The sequence below is a fragment of the Eubalaena glacialis genome, chromosome X (assembly GCF_028564815.1).
Source record: "Eubalaena glacialis isolate mEubGla1 chromosome X, mEubGla1.1.hap2.+ XY, whole genome shotgun sequence".
Classification (NCBI taxonomy): domain Eukaryota; kingdom Metazoa; phylum Chordata; class Mammalia; order Artiodactyla; family Balaenidae; genus Eubalaena; species Eubalaena glacialis.
This window is the reverse complement of record NC_083736.1, coordinates 138,291,862-138,310,838: the sequence shown is the minus strand read 5'-3', so window position 1 is coordinate 138,310,838 and position 18,977 is coordinate 138,291,862. Positions and strand designations below refer to the sequence as shown.

The 18,977-nt window shown below is 36.3% G+C and overlaps 1 protein-coding gene across 3 annotated transcripts in view; it reads left to right on the top strand.

Moving 5' to 3' along the window:
* Positions 1–18,977, top strand: part of TMLHE (trimethyllysine hydroxylase, epsilon) — a 64,416-nt gene that overhangs the window by 7,399 nt on the left and 38,040 nt on the right. For 2 of the 3 annotated variants that reach the window (XM_061177991.1, XM_061177990.1), the window contains exon 2: positions 12,365–12,546. The exons of the other annotated variant lie outside the window; for it this stretch is intronic. In XM_061177991.1, coding sequence (XP_061033974.1) covers positions 12,366–12,546 — 181 coding nt within the window. In that variant the 5' untranslated portion in view covers position 12,365. The remainder of the gene's footprint in view (positions 1–12,364; positions 12,547–18,977) is intronic. 3 annotated transcript variants of the gene reach the window in all.

Genomic DNA, 18,977 nt, shown 5'->3' with positions numbered 1-18,977 from the left:
TGGGAAACTATAAACAATGAAGTACAAGGATGTAAATAACAGGAAGTGAGGCTGAGAGGTAGCTCAGGATCAGGTAATGGGAGGCATTACATAACATGATAAGTAAATTGGACTTTACCCTGAAGGCCCTAGGGATCCATTCAAAAGGAATGACATACTAATATATATATTTTAATTCACCATTCCTACAGTGTGCAAAATGATTTGAAGGGAGGGCAGATGTGTGTATGGATAGATCAGTTGGGAGGCTTTTGCAGCCTTTGAGTGAGAAATAATGGTGGGCCTGGACTGGGATGATAGCAAATAGAGATATAATGCAGTGGGTCAGCACTTATAACAATGCCTGGCACCTAGTACATGTAAATACCTGATATATTTGTAATAGGAGTCCTAGGAGAGGAGAGAGAGAATGGTACAGAAACAATATTTGAAGAGATGATAACTAAGAGTTTTCCAAAAGTAACAAAGTATTGTGTTATTTTGCTGCATACCAAGTTACCACAAACTTAGTACTTAAACAAACATCCATTTATTATCTCATAGTTCTGTATGTCAGAAGACCAGGCATGGCATTACTGGGTTCTCTGGTCAGTGTATTAAAGGCTGAAATTGGGGTGTTGGGTAGGCTGTATTCTTTTCTGGAGGCTTTGGCTAAGAATCCACATCCACCCTCATTCAGATTGTTGGCTGAATTCAATTCCATGTGGCTGTAGGACTGAGGTTGCTGTTTCCTTGCTGCATATCAGCCACATAGTCCTCTCTATCTTCAAAGCCAATAGAGAATCTCTTTGACAGCAGATTCCTCTGCTGCTTCAAGTCTCTTTCACCAGAAAGATCCCTGTCCCTTTTAAGGGATTGCTGGATTAGGTCAGACCAACCAAAGATCATCTCCCTTTCTTAATGTCAGTTGTGCCATATACATAACCTAATCATGCATGAAGTCACAGATTTAAAAAGTGCTATAACTCAGAGCAGAATAAATAAAGAAAACCTCATCTAGATGTATTTTAATAAAGACTGCTAAAAAATAAAGAAAAAGAAACAATCTTAAAAGCAGTTAGAGAAAAAAGATGTATTACCTTACAAGGAGTAGCAATTAGATTGGCTTTAACTTCTCAACAGAAACAATGTGAACATAATGGAACAATATCTTCAAAATGCTGGAGAAACTAACTGCCAATCGAAAATTCTATATCCAATGAAAATAGCCTTCGAAATGAAAGTAAGACGGATGTTTTTAGATGGTCCCAACTTACGGAACCTTCCACCAAACACCAAAGGAAATATTTAGGATCTTTAGGCCGAAGTAAAATGATCCCAAATGAACGCTTGGAGATACAAAGTAAAATGATCCCAAATGAAAGCTTGGAGATATAAAATGGATGCAATGGAGAGGTTAAATATGGGGGTAGATCTGAATGTCCCTGTGGGATGTATGTGTGTGTGTTTGTGTGTGTGTATAATTAAAATACACAACAGCAGTTGAAGAAGGAAGATAGAGTTAATATAAATTCTTTAATTTGCATTATAATTTTAAAAAATCAAAGATACGTGTTATAATCCCTAGAATAACTGCTTTTAAAAAAACAGTAAAAGAATGTATAACTAACAAGTAAACAAAGGAGGAAATGGAATGATACAAATTACCTAATCAGTGCAAAACAAAGCAAGAGAGAAAGGTAACAAAACAGGCAAGACAAATAGAAAGCAAATATTTGACTGCACACATTAATTAAATGACAAATCATGAGGTTAAAAAACAAAATCTAACTACATATGTGCTGTTTATAAGAGACAAAAGGGTGGAATAAATATACACCACAAACACTACCCCCCAAAAAAAACCTGATTTAGATATAATAATATAAAACAAGACTTTATGGCAGGTTTCTTTACTAGACATAAGAGATATTTTGTGATAAGAGAGGCCATCCACCAAGAAGATAAAATTATTGTTCTAATGTGTATGCAACCCAAATATACAAAGCAAAAATTGACAGATGTCCAGTAAATAAATTCAGTCGTAATCAGAGATCTTAATACATATCCCTCAATAACTAACAGATCATAAGACAAATAAAACCAATAAGTATATAGAACAGTTGAACAATAATATTAACAAACAACCTAATTGACAGACATATACAGATGACCTTATGCAACAACTACAGAATATATCGTCTTTTCTGCACACAGAAAAATAGATGATATGCTAGGCCATACAGCAACAAATTACAGTTGCACTGAGGGGTTTTTTTGCCACAATGAAATAAAGTTAGAAAACAATAATAAAAATAAAAATAGAAAATCCCTCTAAAATACGTTTACTTTTAAATAACCTGTAGGTCGAATTTTAAAAATCACAATGGAAATTAGAAAATATTTTAATTGGCTGAAAAATGAAAATATTGCATATCAAAACTCATGGTGGGGGAGGGGTGAATAGTCAGAGCACAGAGCATTTTTAAGACAATGAAAATACTCTGTGTGTTATTATAAAGGATACATGTCATTATACATTTGCCCAAACCCATAGAATGTAGAACACCCAGCGTGAACCCTAATATAAATTATGGACTTTGGGTGATAATGATGTGTTTATGTAGGTTCATCACTTGTAACAAATGTATCACTCTGTGGTGGAGGATATTGATAATGGTGGGGATTATGCATGTGTAGGGGCAGGAGGTGTATGAGAAATCTCTCTATCTTTCCCTCAATTTTGCTGTGAACCTAAACCTGCTCTAAAAAAAATCTTGCTTAAAAAAATGTACAGTGGGCAAAAGATCTTTGAACAGACACTTGACCAAAGAAGATATATAGGTGGCAATTAAGAATATGAAAATATGCACAGCATCACTCATAATTAGGGAGATGCAAATTAAAACAACAATGAGATATTACTGCACACCTATTAAAATGGCTAAATCCAAAAAACTGACAATACCAAGTTCTAGCAAGGATGCAGAAGAATGGGAGCTCTCATTCATTGCTGGTGGAATGCAAAATAGCACAGCTACTTTGGATGACAGTTTCAGAGATTCTAGTAATGTTAAGTAAAACATCAGTAGCACTCTTTGGCATTTACCCAAGTGATCCGAAAACTATGTTCACCAAAAAAAAAAAAAAAAATGTATTTCTGTATGTATGTGTGGCAGTTGTGGAGATTTCAGCTGTATGTGATCTTGAGGTTGGTTCTCCAAACTGTTGATTGTTGATGAGTTTCCTTGAAGGAATGGGAATGGCAAATAATGAGGGAAGGAGGCTTTGACTTTTTATTTTATATATTTCTCAGTTGTTTAGATTTTTTTTTCTTTTTACAGTGAGGAAGTGGTTTTTTCTTCTAGTTTTATTGAGATATAATTGACATACAGCACTGTATAAGTTTAAGGTGTACAACATGATGATTTGACTTACATCATGAAATGATTACCACAATAAGTTTAGTGAACATCCACCATCTCAATAGATACAAAATTAAAGAAAAGGAAAAAAATTTTTTTCCTTGTGATGAGAACTCTTAGGATTTACTCTCTTAACAACTTTAGTGTATAACATTCAATGGTGTTAATTATATTTATCATGTTGTACATTACATCCCTAGTACTTATTTATCTTATAACTGGAAGTTTGTACCTTTTGATCTTGTTCATCCAATTCCCTCTCCCTCCACTCCCCGCCTCTGGTCTGATCTCTTTTTCTATGAATTTGTTTGTTTGTTTGTTTTTGAAGTATAATTGACCTACAACACTATGTTAGTTCCTGTTACACAGCATAGTGATTTGATATTTCTATACATTTTAAAATGATCACCCAGATAACTCTACTTACCATCTGTCACCATACAAAGATATTACATAGCTATAACTATATTCCCCACACTGTACATTTCATACCAGTGACTCATTTATTTTGCAACTGGAAATTTGTACCTCTTAATCTCCCTAATCTTAATCTCCCTAATCTATTTCTTTCCTCCCCCCACTGCTCTCCCTTCTGGCAAACACCTGTTTGTTTTCTGTATCTATGACTCTGTTTCTGTTTTATTATCTTTGTTAATTTGTTTTGGTTTTTAGATTCCACATATAAGTGAGATCATATAGAATTTGTCTTTCTCTGTCTTATGTATCTTACTTAGCATAATACCCTCTAGGTCTATCCATGTTTTCACAAATGGCAAGATTTCATTCTTTTTTATGGCTGACTAATATTCCAGTCTGTCTGTGTGTGTGTGTGGGTGTAACATCTTCTTTTTCCACTCATATATTGATGGGATCTAGGTTGCTTCCATATCATGGCTACTGTAAATAATGCTGCAATGAACATAGGGGTGCATATATCTTTTCAATTTAGTGTTTTCATTTTCTTCATATAAATACCCAGGAGTGGAACTGCTGGATCATATGGTAGATCAGTTTTTTATTTTTTGAGGAAACTTTATACTGTTTTCTATGGTGGTTGCACCAATTTACGTTCCCACCAACAGTGCACAAGGGTTCCTTTTTCTCCACATCCTCACCAACACTTGTTATTTGTTAGCTTTTTGATAATAGCCATACTGACAGGTGTGAAGTAGTATTTCATTGTGGTTTTGATTTGCATTTACTTGATGATTAGTGATATTGAGCATCTTTTCATGTGCCTGTTGGTCATCTGTATGTCTTCTTTGGGAAAATGTCTATTCAGGTTGTCTGCCCATTTTTAATTGGGTTATTTGCTTTTTTTAATATTGAATTGTGTGAATTATTTGTATATTTTGGATATTAACCAATCAGCTATATCATTTACAAAGATCTTCTCCCATTCAAAAGGCAAATTTTTCATTTTGCTGATAGCTTCCTTTGCTGTACAAAAGCTTTTTAGTTTGATGTAATCCCATTTGTTTATTTTTGCTTTTGTTTCCCTTGCCTAGGGAGACATATCCAAAAAACTATTACTAAGACATATGTAAAAGCGCATACTGCCAATGTTTTCTTCTAGAAGTTTTCTGGTTTCAGGTCTTACATTTAAGTCTTTAATCCATTTTGAGTTTATTTTTGTGAATGGTGTGAGAAAGTAGTCCACTTTTGATTCTTTTGCATGTAGCTGTCCAGGTTTTCCAACATCACTTATTGAAGAGGCTGTCTTTTACCCATTGTATATTCTTGCCTACTTTGTTGTAGATTACTTGCCCATATAAGTGTGGGTTTATTTCTGAGTTCTCTATTCTGTTGCATTGATCTATGTGTCTGTTTTTGTGTCAGTACCATACTGTTTTGATTACCATAGTATTATAGTATAGTTTGAAATCAGGGGCATGATACCTCCAGCTTTATTCTTCTTTCTCAAGATTGTTTTGGCTATTTGGGTTTTTTTGTGTTTCCATAAAATTTTATAATTACTTATTCTAGTTCTGTGAAAAATACCACTGATGTTTTGATAGGGATTGCATTGAGTCGCTAGATTGCCTTAGATAGTATGGTCATTTAAACAATATTAATGCTTCCAATCCAAGAACACAGTATATCTTTCCATCTATTTGTGTCGTCTTCAGTTTCTTTCATTGGTTTCTCAGTTTTCTGAGTACATGTCTTTTACTTTTTGGTTACATTTATTCCTAGGTATTTTATTCTTTTTGATGTGATTGTGAATGGGATTGCTTTCTTAATTTCTCTTTCTGATAGTTCATTGTTAGTGTATAGAAGTGCAACAGATTTCTGTATATTAATTTCATATCCTGCAACTTTACCAAATTAATTGATGAGTTCTAGTAGTTGTTTGGTGTCATCTTTAGGATCTTCACGTATAATATCATGACATCTGCACACAGTGACAGTTTTACTTCATTCTTTCCAATTTGGATTCCATTATTTTATTTTCTTGTCTGATTGGTCTGGCTAGAACTTCCAATACTATATTGAGTAGAAGTGATGAGAGTGGGCATCCTTGTCTTATTCCTGATTTTAGAGGAAATGGTTTCAGCTTTTCACCGTTGAGTATGATGTTAGCTGTGGGCTTGTCATATATGGCCTTTATTATGTTGAGGTATGTTCCCTCTATACCCACTTTGTTGAGAGTTTTTATCGTAAATGGATGTTGAATTTTGTCAAAAGCTTTTTCTTCATCTACTGAAATGATCATATGATTTTTTTCTCTTCAGTTTGTTAATGTGGTGTATCACACTGATTAATTTGCGGATATTGAACCATCTTTGTATCCCTGGAATGAATCCCATTTGGTCATGGTGTATGATCCTTTTAATGTATTTTTGAATTTGGTTTGCTAATATTTTGTTGAGGAATTTGCATATATGTTCAACAGTGATATTGGCCTGTAATTTTCTCTTTTTTTTGATATCTTTGGTTTGGTATCAGGGTGATGCTGGCCTGGTAGAATGAGTTTGGAAGCTATTCCTTCCTCTGCAGTTTTGGGGAATAATTCGAGAAAGATAGGTGTTAACTCTTTAAATGTTTGGTTGAATTTACCTGCGAAGGTATCTGATCCTAGACCTTTGTTTGTTGGGAGTTGTTTTCATTCCTGATTTAATGTCATTACTGGTCATTGGTCTGTTGTTCATATTTTCTGTTTCTTCCTGATTCAGTCTTCAGATATTGTACATTTCTAGGAATTTTTCCATTTCTTCTCTGTTGTCCATTTTATTGGTGTATAACTTTCTGTGGTAATCTCTTATGATCCTTTCTATTTCTCTGGTGTTGGTTCTAACTTGTATTTTATTACTGATTTTACTTTTTTGGGCCTTCTTTTCTTCTTGATGAGTCTGGCTAAAGGTTTATCGATTTTGTTTATCTTTTTAAGAACCAGCTCCTAGTTTCGTTGATCTTTTCTATTGTAGTTTAGTCTCTATTTCATTCATTTTCTTTTCTGATCTTTATGACTTCTTTTCTACCAACTTTGGGTTTTGTTTGTTCTCCTTTTTCTTGTTCCGTTACATGTAAGATTAGGTTGTTTGAGATTTTTCCTGTTTCCTGAGGTAGGTTTGAATCACTATAAACGTCCCTCTTAGAAATTTTTTTGCTGCATCCCATAGATTTTGGATCACTGTATTTTCATTTTCATATTCATATTTTTTGATGTCCTCTTTGATTTCTTCAGTGACCCTTGGTTGTTTACTACAATGTTGTTTATTCTCCATGTGTTTGTGTTTTTTACAGCTTTGTTTCTTGTAGTTGATTGCTAGTCTCATAGCATTGTGTTTGCAAAAGATGCTCAATGTGATTTCCATCTTCCTAAATTTACTGAGATTTATTCTGTGGCTTAGCATGTGATCTATCCTGGAGAATATTCCATGTTACTTGAAAAGAATGTGTATTCTGGGGCTTTTGGATGGAATGTTCTATATATACTATTAAGGCCATCTGGTCTAATGTGTCATTTAAGGCCAGTGTTTCTTACTGATTATCTGTCTAGATGATCTGTCTATTGCTGTAAGTAGGGTGTTAAAGTCCCCTACTATTATTGTGTTACTGTCAGTTTCTCCCTTTATGTTTGTTAATATTGCTTTATGTATTTAGGTGCTCCTATGTTGGGTGCATTTATATTTAAAATTGTAATATCTTTTTGTTGGATCGATCCCTTTATCATTATGTAATGTCCATCTTTATCTCTTGTTACAGTCTTTATTTTAAAGTCTATTTTGTCTGATATAAAAATCGCTACCCCAGCTTTCTTTTCATTTCTGTTTACACGAAATACCTTTTTTCCATCCCCTTACTTTCAGTCTGTATGTGTCTTTAGATCTGAAGCTAGTATCTTGTAAGCAGCATAAATAGGGGTCTTGTTTTTGTATCCATCCAGCCACTCTGTCTTTTGATTGGAACGTTTAGTTCATTTACCTTTAAAGTAATTATTGTTGGGACTTCCCTGGTGCTCCAGTGGTTAAGACTCTGTGCTTCCAATGCAGGGGGTGCAGGTTCAATCCCTGGTCAGGGAACTAAGATCCCACATGCTGTGTGGCCAAAAAATAAAAATAAATAAATACATAAATACATAAATAAATACTTAATTATTGTTAGGTATGTACTTATTGCTATTTTGTTAATTGTTTTGGGATTGTCTCTGTAGTTTTTTAAATTGTTGTTCTTTTCTTCTTTTGCTCTCTCCCCTTGTGATTTGATGACTATCTTTAGCATTATATTTGGATTCCTTTCTCTTCTTTCTCTGTGTGTGTGTATCTATTATAGTTTTTTGATGTGTATTTACCATGGGATTTATAGATAGCAAATTATATATGTATATATATATATATATATATATATATACACACATATATGTAATTATTGTAAGTTACTGATCTCTTTAGTTTGAATGCATTTTAACAACCCTGCATTTTTACCCTCCTCCCCCAGTGTTTACTATTTGACATCTTATTTTGCATCTTTCTGTTTTATGTATCCCTTAACTACTCATTGTGGTTATAGATGATTTTACTACTCTAGTCTTTTAACCTTCCTACTAGCTTAATAAGTGGTTAATTTTTCTACCATGACTATATATTTGCCTTTACCAATGAGATTTTTCCTTTCATAATTTTCATATTTCTGGTGGTGGCCTTTTCTTTCCCACTTAGAGAAGTACCTTTAACATTTCTTGTAAAGCTGTTTTGATGGTGCTGAACCCTCTTAGCTTTTGCTTGTCTGTAAAACTTGATCTCGCCATCAAAACTGAATGAGAGCCTTGCTGCGTAGAGTATTCTTGGCTGAAGTTTTTTCCCTCTCATCACTTTAAATATATTGTGCCACTTCCTTCTAGCCTGCAGAGTTTCTGCTGAAAAGTCAGTTGATAACTTTATGGGAATTCCCTTGTATGTAACTTGTTGCTTTACCCTTGCTGCTTTTAATATTCCCACTTTATCTTTAATTTTTGCCATTTTAATTACAGTGTGTCTTGGTGTGTTCCTTTTTGGGTTGATCCTGTTTGTGACTCTCTGTGCTTCCTGGACATGGATGTCTGTTTCCTTTCCCAGGTTAGGGAAGTTTTAAGCTATTATGTCTTCCAATATGTTTTCTGCCCCTTTCTCTCTTCTCCTTTTGGGACCCCTGTAATGCAAATGTTAGTACACTTGATGTTGTTCCAGAGGTCTCTTAAACTGTCTTCATTTTTTAAAATTCTTTTTTCCTTTTTCAGCTTAAGTAATTTCCACTACTCTGTTTTCCAGTTAGCTGATCTGATCCTCTGTATCATGTAATCTATTGTCGATTCCTTCTAGTGTGCTTTTTAATATCAGTTATTGCATTCTTCACCTTTGCTTGGTTCCTCTTTATATTGTCTAACTCTTTGTTAAAATTCTCACTGTGTTTGTCCAATCTTCTCCCAAGTTCTTTGAGCATCTTTATGATCATGACCTGAACTCTTTATTGGGTAGATTGCTTATCTCCACTTAGTTCTTCTTCTGGGATTTTATCTTGTTCCTTCATTTGGAACATATTCCTCTATTGCCTCATTTTGCCTAATTTGCTATTTTTATTTCTATGTATATGGTAGGTTGTTACATTTCCCAACTTTGGAGAAGTGGCTTTTTTTATGAGGCATCCTATGTGTCTGAGCAGTGCACTCCCCTCAGGTCACCAGAGTTATATGCCCTGGGGGTGCCCCTTGTGTGGGCTGTGTGGGCCCTTCTGTTGTGGGGGGCTGACTACTATGAGTGGTCTGGTAGGTATGGCAGGCCCTGTCTGGCTGATTATCAGGCTCTGCCTTGTACAGAGGCTGCTGGCCACTGGAGGTTTGGGCTGGGTCTCAAGAGGGATGGCTGCAGAGCCCCAGGAAATCCCAGGGCTAGTGCTGGCCCATGGGTGGGCAGAGCCCAGTCAGTGTGGCTTGTTGCAGGGCCAGTTGTCCCAGATCAAGCATCAGCCTGCCAGTGCATGGGGCCAGTTCCTGATATGGCTGACTGTGGCATCTTATATTACAAAGCTGGTGTCAGCCCACTGTTGAGTGGGTCTGGATCCTGGGGCAGCTAGCTAAGGGGCCCACGGTGTCTTAAAGCTGGTGTCAGCCTCCTGATGGGCAGGATTGTGGCCCAGGGAGGTCCTGGAGCTGGTGTTAGCCTGTTGGTTAGTGGGGTTGTGGCCCTGGTGATCTTGGGCCTAGTGTTGCCTCACTGGTGGGCAGAGTCAGGACCTGGAGTCTAGTACTAGTGCTAACAGGCTGGGGGTGGGTCCAGGTCCTGGTGCTAATAATCTAGAGGGAGGATTCCACAATGTTCCTTGCCAGCACCAGTGTCCTCATGGTAGAATGAGCTCCCCAAATGGCTGCCACCAGTGTCTGTGTCCCCAGGGTGAGCTGCAGTGGCCTTCTGCCTCTCCAGGAAGCTCTCCAAGATCAGCAGTGGGTCTGACCCAGGCTCCTTTCAAATTACTGCCTCTGCCCTGGGTCCTGGAGTGTGTGAGATTTTGTGTGTGCCCTTTAATGATGGAGTCTCTATTTCCTACAGCCCTCTGACTCTCCCAAAAGTAAGCCCCAGTTGCCTTCAAAGCCAAACGTTCTGGGGACTTGTCTTCCTGGTGCAGGACCACCAGGATAGGGAGCCTAATGTGGGGGCTCAGACCCCTCACTCCTTGGGTAGAACCTGTGCAATTGTAATTATCCTCCCACTTGTGGGTCACCCACCCAGGAGTATGGGTCTTGACTATACTGCATCTCAACTTTTCCTACCCATCTCATTGTGGTTTCTCCTTTATATCTTTAGTTGTGGAATGTCTTTTCTGCTAGTGTTTAGGTCATTCTCATAGATAGCTGCTCTGTACATAGTCGTAATTTTGGTGTGCCCCTGGGAGGAGATGAGTTCAGGGTCCTTCTACTCCAGCATCTTCTACAATGAGCAAATTTTATTTTGTAAGTAAATAGAAAACAATGAAGCACTTCTACGAAGAACACTGATCATATGGAGTCCTCCCAGTTTTCCCAGGCATAGTTAACCACTTTCTCCTTTGCACTTTTTCACTGTACTCTGTGTTTAAAACTACTATAGATAGTAGTAGTTGTCTTTCTTCCATACTAGATGATTATGAGATTCTTGAATGGTGGCTGGGATTGATTATATTTGTATTCCTAGTACTTAAGAAAGTACCCTATTTACACATGCTTAGTAATATTTGTCAAGTGAAATAATGAAGAAATGAATGAATGCACTTGCTTAAGAGTGTTTTTTGTGGGGAGTAAGCCATTGTAAATGGAGAAGAGTATTTGATTAAGAATTAAGTATTAGACTAAGGGTTGGAAATTTTTTTCTCTGAAGGGTCAGATAGCAAATATTTTAGACTTTGCAGGCCACATATGGTCTTGGTCCAATGTTATTGTTTTTATTTACAGTCCTTTAAAATGTAAAACCTGTATGTGGCCATATGAAAATAGGCATGGGCCATAGTTTGCCAGCCTCTGTCTTAGACTTTAACTCTCAATTTCCTGACCTATTTCAGAACCCTCCCTAATTCATCAGCAAATTCTATTATGTCTCTAGCTATGGCCTTTGTGTATGAAACCAATCAGTCCCTTTATTAGCTTACACCACACACTTAACATGTATATATCCACTCAAAATAAGCATTTTTAGCGGGTTTAGTGACCTTAAGGGGTTATTGAGAAGGTTCATGTCAAGCACCATACAGCTTCTCTGCAGTGGCATGGGTTTCTCCATCTTTTCCCGCAGGATGAATTAATTCCTTTTACGATCTTATGCAAATGAAGTTATTTTATTAATATTTCTGAAACCATGACACTTAGGGTGTCACCAACTCCAAGCAAGTTTATCAAGGTACTTTTGCCAATAGATATAGTTTATCCCTAATAATAACCACAGTAATAATGATGATTAGAATGATAGCATATCATATATAGGACATATATAGGACTTACTATGTGACAACAAAGTTCTAAGTACTTTAGTCCTCACACTAAACCCATGGGATAAGTATTATTGTCATCCTCGTTTTACAAAACAGGAAACAGAGACACTGAGAGTTTAAGAAACTTGCCCACAATCACACATAATCAGTGGAAAAGAAAGTTTCAAGGATTCAGGATGAGGATGATAATAGTGTCACAGTGGAGAGTCCCAGAATGATAAGCCCTAAAAAGCAATCCTTCCATATGTGGTTGGAAGGTTAAAATTAGTGATTTTCTAAAGAACCACTTCAGTTAGATAGCGGGGTGGAAGCAAGATTGCAATGCATAATATGAGTGGCTGGTGAGAAGATAGAAGTAATGGTTATCAACCACTTATGCTTAGCTGTTCAGAATTTCTCCTTTAATGCTGTGGTTGAGATAATAAAATCTGTTCTTTTACATAGTTAGATATGTAGTGTCATTCCTACAGCCTTATAAACATTGTTTTATATTGTTACTAACACTCTCATGTCAAATTTTCTAGGATGTGGTGCCGCAGGTTGTCCCATCTACAAAGCAGGCTCCAGGACCTGCTGAGGGGACGAGTCACATGTTGGGCCCTTCAGCAGCCCAACTCCAAAAGCTTATTTCCATTAGCCATCCATTGGCACCATACAGCCTCCAAGTCTCTGAATTGTGTTTGGCAGCAACATGAAGATCATTTTGGTAAGATGTGTAGAGGCAGATACTTTATTTTTAATTGTGACAAAAAAACCAAAATTTAATACCATAACCATTTTAAGTGTACACTTCAGTAGTGCAAAGTATATTTACATTATTGTGCAATGACAGATACTTTTCATGTGGACTGAAAGTACTTTCTGTGGAGTTGCGAAGACTTCTAACCATTTATTTCCAGGATTATTTTACAGGTTGCAAGAAAGACAAAACTAATATAGGGTAATAGGAAAATCTCATCCCAGCTAGGGAAAAGGAGGTCTGCTATGCCCCAGCCCCACTCTATCTCCCTGCCTCATCTAAGAAAAAATAAAGAAGAAAAAAAGCCTCAGTATACAGGGGAGAGAGTTTCAAAGACATAGACTGGAAATTCTATAGCCAGGGAAAGTATTGGGTGGCATAGGGGAAAAAAGCTTTACCCCTGTGTATTAGTTTCCTAGCACTGCTGTGACAAATTACCATAAACTAATTGGCATAAACAACAAAAATTTATTCTTTCACAGTTCTAGAAGCAGGAAGTCTGAAATAAGATGTTGGCAGGGCCATGTCCTCTCTGAAGACTCTAGGAGAGAACTCTTCCTTCCCTCTTCTGGTTGCCAACAATCCTTGGTGTTCTTTGGCAATATCACTCCACTCTCTGCCTCCATCATCTTCCCTGTGTCTCTTCTGTATCTTCAAATTTCTCTCTCCTTATAAGGGGACCATGTGTTGGATTTAGGGCCCACGCTAATCCAGTATGACCTCATCTTATCTTGATTATCTTCCAAGACCCTATTTCCAAATAACGTCTCATTCACATGTACTAGAAGTTAAGACTTCAACATATCTATTTGGGGAATGCAGTTCAACTCACAACACCCTGGAAAGGGACAAAAACAACCGTGAAGGCCACACTCCCAAAACATAGACCCACTATGCACTCCAAAGACTTAGACTTAATCCAAAGATTAGAGAATTCCCCTCCCCCCCACTACAACCAACTAATAAGCCTCCAGTTAAAATAGCAGTGGATTACAGCTGCAAAAGACAGACTGTCTCTGAGGTGAAGCACAAAGAGAAGGGCCAAGGCCAAGAGGGGGAATAAAAACAAGATCACTAGAGAAATTTAAAGCCTCTGGTACTCATAGAGACAGTAAATGTCAAACATAGCCCAACTCTTGGCCAGATTGATATAGTCACCCATAAATTCCTATTTACCTCAGTATCTACTGCTCTATACATGTCTGGCTGTCAACTACAAGAACAAAATTACAAAACATGCTAAAAGGCAAGAAATAACACAAGTTGAAGAGATAAAACACCATCAGAACTAGACTCACATATGACACAGGTGTTGAAATTTTCAGTCAGGAAATTTAAAATAACTATGGTTAATATCTTAAGGATTCTAATGGAAAAGGTAGACAAAATGAAAGACCAGATAGATAATGTCAGCAAGGTGATGGAAAATATAAGAAAGAATCAAAAGGAAATCAAAAGCACAGTAACAGAAATGAGGAATGACTTTGATGGGCTCATAAGATACAACAAGGGATAGAATCAGTGAATATAAAGATAGGTCAATAGAAATTACCCAGACTGAAATGCACAGAGAAAATGAGAGTGGAAACAAACAAACAAACAAAGAGTATTCAGGAAATGTGGAACAATATCAAAAGTTGTAACATATACATGAATGGAATACCAGAAAGAAAAGAAAGAAAGAACTAAGCAGAAGAAATTTTTGAAGAAATAATTTTTGAAAGCTTTCCAAAATAAGTGTCAGACACCAAACCACATATCCAAGAAGCTTAGAGAAGCTTAGCATCCATTTTTAAAGCCCCCCCCACACACACACACAAAACCCCACACTTAGGCAAAAGAGCGAAAACAAAGAGCAAATCTTGAAGGCAGTCAGAGGGGAGAAAAACACTTCACTTACACAGAAACAGAAGAATTACAGCAGAGTTCTCATGAGAAACTATACAAGCAAGAACACAATGGAATGACAATTTTAAAGTATTAAAAGGAGAAAAAAACTGCCAACCTGGAAGTCTATATCCAGCAATCCTTCAAAAGTGAGAGAGAAATAGACTTTCTCATATAACTTCTCAAAATACTGTAAAGGAATTTCTTCTGGCAGAAGAAAAATGATATAGGTCACAAACTTGGATCTACATAAAAAAATGAAGAGTGTTAGAAATGAGTGAAGATAAACTTTTCTCCTTAATTGCACTAAATTTTAATTATTTAAATAGTAATGGCAGTGTATTTGGTGTTCATAGCACATATAAAAGTGAAACAAATGACAACAATGTGACAGAGGATAGGAGGGAGAAATTAGGAATATTCTATTATAAGGTAAGTCAAAAGAACTGACAATACCAAGTTCTACCAAGGATGAATAGGAATCAGAGCTCTTTTTCATTGCTGTTGGCATGCAAAATAGTACAGCCACTTTGGATGACACTTTTAGAGTTATCTAAAGGTGTTCTTAGATTATTTAAAATGTACATTGTAAACATTAGGAAAACTACTAAAAAAGTTTTAAAAAATAGTATGAATAATAAGTCAAGAAATGAGATAAAATGGAATCATAAAAAACACCCAAGGAAAATCAGAGAAGGCAGAAAAAGAGGAAAAAAGAAAGGAAACAAGGAGTAAATACAACAAATAGAAAACAGCAAGAAGGTAGATTTAGAGTCAACTACATCAATAATCTCTTCAAATATAAATTGCCTAACCACACCAGTCAAAATACAAAGATTGTCAAAATGGATCAAAAAAATATTCTACTATATGTTGTCTACAAGAAACACACTTTAAATATAAAGGCTCAGGATAAAAGTTAAGGGATGATGTGGGGACAAGGGATATATGGAGCTGTCTGTACCTTTGTCTCAGTTTTGCTGTGAACCTAAAACTGCTCTAAAAAATAGTCTACTTAAATTTTTTTAAAATTTAAAGTTAAGGGATGGAAATAGAAACACCATGCAATGCTAATCAAAACAACAGTAACTATGTTAATTTCAGACAAAACAGTCTTCAGAACATGGAAGATTATCATGGATAAAGAGGCACATAACATAGTGATAAAGGGGTCAGTTCTCCAAGAGAACATGTAACAATCCTAAAAATGTAGCACCTAACAATAAACCATCAAAATGCATGAAGCAAAAACTGACAGAGATAAAAGTAGAAATAAACAAATCCACAATTTCAGTTGGTTTTAATACCTCTCTCAGTAATCAATAGATTAAGCAGGCACCATCAACCAACTTGACCCAATTGATATTTATAGAACAATCCATCCAACAACAGTAAAGTACACATTGTTCTGAAGTTTAAATGAAACATTCATCAAGGTAGACCACATGCTGGGCCATAAAACAAAGCTCAAAAATTTTAAAGACTCTAAAAACATATAGAGTATGTACATTGACCATAACAGAAAAAACTAGAAGTCTATGACAGAAAAGTCCCAAATATTTGGAAATTAAGCTATACACTACCAAAAAATGTATAAGTAAAATAATTCTCAAGGAAAGTTAAAAATATTTTGAACTAAATGAAAATGAATATACAACTTATCAAAATTTGTGGTAAGCAACGAAAGCAGTGGTTGGAGGGGGATGTATGGCAATAAATACATACACACACACACACACACACAATCTGTGTGCAGACAACTACAAAACACTGATAAAAAAAATGAAAGAACATAAATAATTGGAAAGACATTCCATGCTTATAGATTAGAAGACCCGATATTTTTAAGATGTGAATTCTCAGTATGATCTATAGATTCAGTGCAATCCCACTCAAAAAATCCCAGCAGACGTTTTTATAGATATTGACAAACTGATTCTAAAATGTATGTGGAAAGACAAAGGTATCAGAATAACCAATACACTTCTGGAAAAAAATTAAGTCAAAGGGCTTAAGTTAACCTTAGTACAGTTGACACAAACAACACAGGGGTTAGGGTGCCAACTTTTTGAGCAGTCAAAAATCTGAGTGTAATTTACAGTCAGCCCTCTATATATATGCAGTTCCTTCATATATGTGGTTTTACATCCACAGATCAATTTAACTGCAAATCAGGTAGTACTATAGTATTTACTATTGAAAAAAATCTGCTTATAAGTGGACCCAAACAGTTCAAACCCATGTTGTTCAAGGATCAGCTACAATCAAGGCAGTGTGGTGTTGTCAAATGGATAGATACATAGAACAGTGGAACAAAATTGAGAGCCCAGAAATAGACCCACACAGATATGGTAAACTGATTTTTGATAAAAGTGCAAAGTCAATTCAATGGAGAAAGGATTGTTTTTTTCAACAGGTGGTGTTAGAACAGTTGGACATCCCTATGCAAAAGAGCAAAACAAAACAAAACGTTCACACCTGCCTCATACTTTGTGTAAAAAATAGCTCAAAGTTGATCATAAGCCTAAATGTAAAATGCAAAACTATATAACTTGTATGAGAAAATGTTTGTTACCTTGGATTAAGCAAAAATTCTTAGATGCAACTTCAAAAGCTTAATCCATAAAGGAAAAAAATGGTAAATTGGACAATATCAAAATTCAAAACATTTTCTCTGTGAAAGACACTGTTAAAAGAATGAAAAGAAAAGCCACACAGACGTGGAGAAAATATTTGCAAACCACATGCTTGAGAAAAGATTTGTATGCAGATTTTAGAAAAACCTCTTAAAACTTAACAATAAGAAAACAAATAACCCAATTTTTAAAAGGGTAGAAAGATCTGAACAGACAGTTCACCAGAGGACAAAAGTATGGCAAATAAGCATATGAAAACATGCTCAACATGATTTCATTAGGTAAATGCAAATTAAAGCCACAATGAGATGCCACTATACACCTACTAGAATGACTAAAATCCAAAAAAAACCTGGCAGTACTTAATGCTGACAAGAATGCAGAGCAAGAGGAACTTGTATTCATTGCTGGTAATAATACAAAAATAGTATAGCCACTCTGGAAGAAAATTTGGTAGTTTCTTGTAAAGTTAAACATGGACTTGTCAACAGTTGCACTCCTAGGTATTTACCCAACTGATTCGTAAACTTATGTCCACAGCAAAAACCCACACATGAAAAACCACTTTATTCATAATTGTCAAAAGTGGGAAGCTATCAAAATATCCTTCAATAGGTTAATTAATAAACCATAGTACATCCATACAATGGAATACTATTCAGCAATCAAAAGGAATGACATGACATTCTGTTGGAGGCAAAACTATAGGGACGGAAAACAAATCAGTGGTTGCTAGGGGTCTGGAGAGTGTGGTTACCCATAAGTATAGGGGAAATGCTAGAATGAATCATGTGGTACTGGATTATAGTTGAAGACATCAGTATAAACTCATGTTTAGCCTAATATAGATACAGATGGATAGATGCAGAAATAATTACAGTTGACCCTTGAACAATGCAGGAGTTATGGGTGCCAACCTTCTGTGCAGTCAAAAATCCACATATAACTTGTAGATTGCCCTCTGTATACACAGTTCTGAGTCCAAGCTCGCTCTGCTCGCTGCACAACAGGCCAATAAATCAGGAGACGAGGTGTTGAGGCAAGGAACAGTGACTTATTTGGAAACCCGGGCCTCTGAGAAGATGGTGGACTAATGTCCTAGAGTACCATCTTTTCGGGGTCTGGATGTCAGTTTCTTTTATAGAAAAGAGATGGGGAGGAGATGAGGAAGTAAAGTAAAAAGGCCACAAGTCTTGCAAAACATCTCCTGGTTTGGCCAGCCTCGGGGAGGGGATGTGTTAATTTCTTCTTTCTTGCAGCCATTCACTGGTGGGCAGGGTCAGGATGTTTCCCTGTGAGCTGAACAAAGGCGCTTTAGTTTAACATTCAGGCAGAGGGGCAGGGTTCCCCGAGGCAGGCCATTATGTATGCCAATAGCTATAGACAACATCCTTTTAGTGATTATAGTAACAAAAAGCAATGGAGAGCAAAGGTTAAAATAAAAGAAACAGATCCAACGTGGAGTCTGATTTTGCTCTTCCCTGCTACAGTTGCTCTGTATCCACATTTCCGCATTCTCGGATTCAACCAACCACGGACTGTGTAGTACCGTAGTATGTACTATTGAAAACAATTCTGTATATAAGTGGACCTGTGCAGTTCAAACCCATGTTGTTAAAGGGTCGGCTGTATAGATAATGTTTTTACACATAGATTAGTATATTTCCTAGCTCTAGCCACTGAGAGGTCCTGGAAACAATGACACCACAGTGGCAATGAGCACACCCAGATCTTGGTTTCTAATACCATGCTCCAAGAAAAGGAACCAAGGGCTCCTTAGAAAAATGGACTATTCTAGAGCTGGGTCAGAGAAAATACAAGATGAGCCTGGAGAATCTTTAAGTCCCAGAAAGTAAGGAAGTGCTCAAAAAAATG